The sequence below is a fragment of the Stenella coeruleoalba genome (genome assembly GCF_951394435.1).
Source record: "Stenella coeruleoalba genome assembly, chromosome: 8".
Classification (NCBI taxonomy): Eukaryota; Metazoa; Chordata; class Mammalia; order Artiodactyla; family Delphinidae; genus Stenella; species Stenella coeruleoalba.
In genome coordinates, this window is record NC_137154.1 from 5,269,409 (window position 1) to 5,274,555 (window position 5,147).

The 5,147-nt window shown below is 62.8% G+C and overlaps 1 protein-coding gene across 1 annotated transcript; it reads left to right on the top strand.

Moving 5' to 3' along the window:
• Nucleotides 1–570: 570 nt before the first annotated feature.
• On the top strand, nt 571–4,029 carry ALDH3B2 (aldehyde dehydrogenase 3 family member B2). The gene is given in 9 exon segments (XM_079928344.1): nt 571–760; nt 763–804; nt 1,142–1,227; nt 1,329–1,410; nt 1,677–2,063; nt 2,767–2,933; nt 3,086–3,289; nt 3,401–3,498; nt 3,729–4,029. Coding segments are annotated over 9 exon segments (1,323 nt in total). The 5' UTR covers nt 571–687; the 3' UTR covers nt 3,913–4,029.
• Nucleotides 4,030–5,147: the final 1,118 nt, after the last annotated feature.

Consider the following 5,147-nt stretch of genomic DNA (forward strand, 5'->3'; position numbering starts at 1 on the left):
CATGGAGGAGTGCTGTCCCCACTTCCCAGATGAGGAGACTGAGGTTCAGACAGGAGGAGGGGGAGGTGCCGATGGGGCCCCCGGCCCGCAGGGTGCCCACGGGGGACGTTGAGACCCATCTCACTCCATGGCCAACGCTCTGAGGCAGAGGTCCTGGGCTCAGGCCTGTGGGATGCTGCTGGACTCTGAGGACGACTCACATCCACACACAGAGAAAGAGAGACAGAGACGCAGAGAGACAGACAGACAGACAGAGACGCAGACGCACAGGCAATGGTATGGTTTCGTGGCCCCAGCTGGGGTGCTCAGAGCACTTCCTTGCTCAAGGTCCAGGCAGTTCCCCCCCAGAGACCCTGCTGGGCTCCTTCTTCCCACCCCCATACCCCATCCCTCTCCACTCTCAGCCCCACTGGGGCTCCCTTGGACGTCAGGCCACAGCCCGGATGGGCTCCAAGGCCGCAGTCAGCCCTGCCGCAGGCCTTCCCATGGACGCCCCGCCAGGGTGAGCCCACGGGCCAGGCAGGGGCAATTCCAGGGCAGCTCGGCCCAGGCCCAGGGAGAGTCGCTGACTTTCTCGGGACCTCTGTCTCCTTGTGGGGACTCCACTGCACAGGCAGCTCGAGGACTCTGGGGGAGTGGGCTTTGGGGTGATCCTCGGTGGGGCCTCACTGTCCCAAACCCCAGCTCATGCCGCTGGACTCGGCCTTCATCCGGAAGGAGCCCTTGGGCCCGGGGCTCATCATCGCCCCCTGGAACTACCCCCGTACCTATCCCTGGTGCCCCTGGTGGGCGCCCTCGCGGCAGGTGATAGAGAGCCTCCTCCCTCCTGCCCCCTGCCAGTCCCCCCAGCCTCGTGGCCTCACAGCCGCCCACAGAGACAGGAAAGAGGGGCACCAGGTGGCTAAGAAGGCCTGGTTCCCATCTGGCCCACCATCCCCAGGCTGTGTGACCTTGGGGCCGGCAGGGCAACTCTGTACCATATTCTTCCCCTGAAGGTGGAGTAAGGCCGGCACCTGCCCTGCAGGTGTGAGGACTGAATGGAGACGGGGAGTGGCTACAACTGGCCACCCCCTCTCCCCGCTCCGCCCCGCCCTGCCCTGCCCCACCCCCTCTCCTCTCCCCACCCCACCCCGCCCCTCAGGGAACTGCGCGCTGCTGAAACCCTCAGAGGTCAGCGAGAGCACTGAGAAGGTCCTGGCCGAGGTGCTGCCCCGATACCTGGCCCAGGTGAGGGTGGGCCTGCTCCTTCAGCATCTGCGTCCCACACCCGCACCCCTGCCGGTAGGAGGTCCTGCAGTGTCCCCTGAGCCGTCTGTCCCCCCTTGCAGAGCTGCTTTGCCGTGGTGCTGGGCGGGCCCGAGGAGACGAGGCAGCTGCTGGAGCACAAGTTTGACTACATCCTCTTCACAAGTGAGGGTGGCCCCGACCAGTGTCCTGGGGGAGAGGGACATTGAGAACGGGATGGAGAAGGCCGTGGAAGGAGGAAGTGGTGGCCAGTGGGGTGAAGCGTCCCAGGTGGCAATCAACCCAGGCAGGTGGGCCTGGCACGGTGGGATCCGGGTGCAGCAGGGCAGGGGGCATAACCCAGTGGGTGAGCCAGGATGGGCTGGGAAGGTGGTGTCTGAACCATCTGGCCAAGGGCAGTTGAGGCTTGGGGTCAACTCTCATGTCCCCAGGGGGCCCCCGAGTCGGCAAGGTCGTCATGGCTGCTGCCGCCAAGCACCTGACGCCCGTCACGCTGGAGCTGGGGGGCAAGAACCCCTGCTACGTGGACGACAACTGCGACCCCCAGACCGTGGCCAACCACGTGGCCTTCTTCCGCTATTTCAACTCCGGCCAGACCTGCGTGGCCCCCAACTATATCCTGTGCAGCCCCGAAATGCAGGCTCGACTGCTGCCCGCCCTGCAGAGTGCCATCGCCCGTTTCTATGGCGAAGACCCCCAGAGCTCCCCAGACCTGGGCCGCATCATCAGTGAGAAGAATTTCCAGCGGCTCCGGGGCCTGCTGAGCTGTGGCCACGTGGCCATCGGGGGCCAGACTGATGAAAGCGATCGCTACATCGGTGAGTCCCGCCCTCCCTGCCACTGTGCCCGGCTCCCAGCCCACCCCAGCTAAGGCCCCCCCACGCTAGGGGCCACAGCTGGGCCCCGAGTCTGGGCCCAGCCTGTAACCTCGGGCCCTGAGGCTCCCCGACCCCACTGCTAGAGCCCAGCCTGGTCCACGGCTCTGGTGCCACGATTCTGTGACACCAGTGTTCCGCGTTGCCGTGTCCGAGCCTGTGACCCCACGACTCAGCCCTCTGGCCCAGGCTCTGGATTCTCCAAGCTCAGACCCCGGAGTTCTAGGGCTCAGGTTCCAAACTTCAGCCCCAAGATCTGCTGCTCCACGGGGCCGTGACCCCAGGTCCTATGAGCCCACGATTCCTGGTTCTGAATTTCAACAGCCCGTCCTGAGCACCCGCTACGCTGTGAACAAAGCAGCCCCAGTCTCCCGGGCCGAACGGCTCAGAGGGTGACGCGGCTCCCCAGCAGGCTGGGACCCGGGACCTCAGGTCCGGTCACCCTCTGACTGTAAGACCAAGGCTGAGGGGCTCTCTGGGCCCCACGGGCCCCGGTCAGGCTGGGGAGCCCCTCAAGGTCACTTCCCGGGGGCTGTGGGGAGATCACCTTCCCCAGAACATCCCTGAGCCTGGAGCCCTGGGTCCCTGGGCCCTGCCTGCCCGAGGCCCCACCCCTGGGGCTGAGCCGTGCCCTGTGCCCGGGCAGCTCCGACGGTGCTGGTGGGCGTGCAGGAGACGGAGCCGGTGATGCGGGAGGAGATCTTCGGGCCCATCCTGCCCATCATGAACGTGAGGAGCCTGGACGAGGCCATCGAGTTCATCCGCTGTCGGGAGAAGCCCCTGGCCCTGTACGCCTTCTCCAACAGCAGCCAGGTGGGGCTGGACAGAGGTGGGAACAACAGAGGGGCCCAAAAGGGTGAGACCGGTCACCTCCCCTTTCCCGGCCCACTTGTGAGGGTTAGGGCAGCAGGTGCCTCCAGTGTGGCTATAATCCAGGCCACTGGACAACGGCTCCCTGCACACAGGTGCCTGGCAGAGACGGGGAGCAGCGTCAAGAAGCTGGCAACACGTGGCTGGCCAACTGTCTGCCCTGGCCGGGGCAGCTCCCGCCCGGACGACGAGGTGCCCTCTCTATCTGTCCTGCCCCGGGGCGGCCCTCTTGTCCTCAGTCGTGCAAAAGTTCTGTGTGGGCGAGCAGAGCCCCTGAAGGGGGAGGGGGCAGAGCCAAGGTGGGACCCGGCAGGCAGAGCCAGGCTGGCCGCCATGGAGCCTGTGCACTGCTGCTGCTGTGACTCTGGGTGCCGCTTCTCAGGGCCACGGACTCCCCTCTGTGAGCTCAGAGGGGCGACACTCACCGGATCAGCAGTGGCCCCTTTGGAGGCAAGGAGGGCTTCATCTACCCGACTCTGCCGTCCCTGCCACTAGGGGGAGTCGTTGAGCCCTGCCCTCCTTCACCCTCCAGCCCCAACTCCCTGGGAAGCTCAGGTTGGCACCCCAGACCCAGGAAGGCCCAGTTTTGCCTTCCCTCACTGTTGATCCAGGCCCCAGGCCTCTCAAGGCCTCAGTTTCCTTATCTGCAAATGGCTCTTAGAATGGCCTGGCTTTCCCTGAGCTCCCTGCTGGGCGGTGGGCTGCTGCTGAACGGCCCTCACTTCCGTGCCCATGCAGACAACAGCGGAATGGCAGCTACCACAGCAAGTTCTCCTTCGATGCCTTCTCCCACCACCGCGCCTGCCTGCTCTCCCCCTCGGGCCTGGAGAAGCTCAAGGACATCCTCTACTCGCCCTTTTCTGCCTGCACACAGCAGCTGCTCAGCTGGGCCTTGGGCAACCAGCGCTGCCTCCTTCTGTGAGCACCCTGTCCATCTCCAGTGCCCCATCCCCACGACCCCCCTGTCCTGCTGTTGCCCAGGTGCTCAGTGGCCCCCCAAAGGCTGGTGTCCTGTCCAGGAACACAAAGATCCTGCTCCTGGGGCCTTGTCTGAACAGACCCCTGGCTGGGCAGGACCTCTGGGACATTAGTCCAGCCCTTTTCAGGGCCAAAGTCCTCTCTGCAGCCTCCTGACAGATTTGTTGACCCTCTGCTTGAACATATCTGATGACAGAGAACTTACCCCCAAGGTTGGGCAGCTCTGGTGGTTAGAAAAGACTCCCTCACGTCAGATCTATAAATAAGCTCCCAAAATACAGAGTGATTTCTAACAGCTCCAGTCACACCTGGTTTGGGGAGCTGGGTTTGTCTCACCTGAAGTGATCTGATCTTGAACTCAGGTCTGGCCAGTCGCTGGTGTTGGCCTGAAGTGCGTTATTTACAAGGACTCTGATGGTGTGTGTGGAATCTATAGGAAGGAGTGCAATGGTTGATTAGTGATGTCTGCTCTGGGCACAGGAGGGGGTTGTGCTCATGCTGGCCACATCGTCATTCCTGCTCTAATCTCCCAGAGAGAGGTCAGGGCGGGCAGAATCTAAATCTGGTCTCTTCATCTGACACATGGGAAAACAGATTTAGAGCCAGGATAGGGCTGAACTGAGTTTATACGGTAAAGCAGGGCAGAGCTGAGTGACAGTGGCCCTCATCTGGCTCACACAGAACCCTACCTGTCCCTGCAGTAGCTCCGTCACCTAGAAAGCTTGGGTTTGCGTCAGTCCCTGGCCATATTGTTACTGGGTGCCTTTGGGCATGTCCCTTAACTTCTCTGAGCCTTATCTTGTAGAATGGGGTTCCCACTTACCTCTTACAGTTGGTGTGAGTGTTAAATGAGATCATATGTGTCTGGGGCCCAGGGGCCCCCACCCCAGACATAGTAGAGTCCACACCCTCATGTAAGTTAAGCCAGCATTGGGCAGAGGCCCTGGCTGCAGAGGTGCCCCGGCCACACACCTCCGAGCTTCCCAGGGCTCTGTCACAGTCACAGTTTTTGCGACAGCAGCCTCTCCTTGTCCAGCAATCATGGCATGCTGCTGTCCCCAGGCTTGGGGGTGGTCCCAGGGTCCCTTAGATGCTGGTTCCACCCTGGGAACAGGCCACAGTCCAGAGTGGGTCATTAAGAAAAACAACAATATGGGGTGATTCCTCCTCCCACCCCCA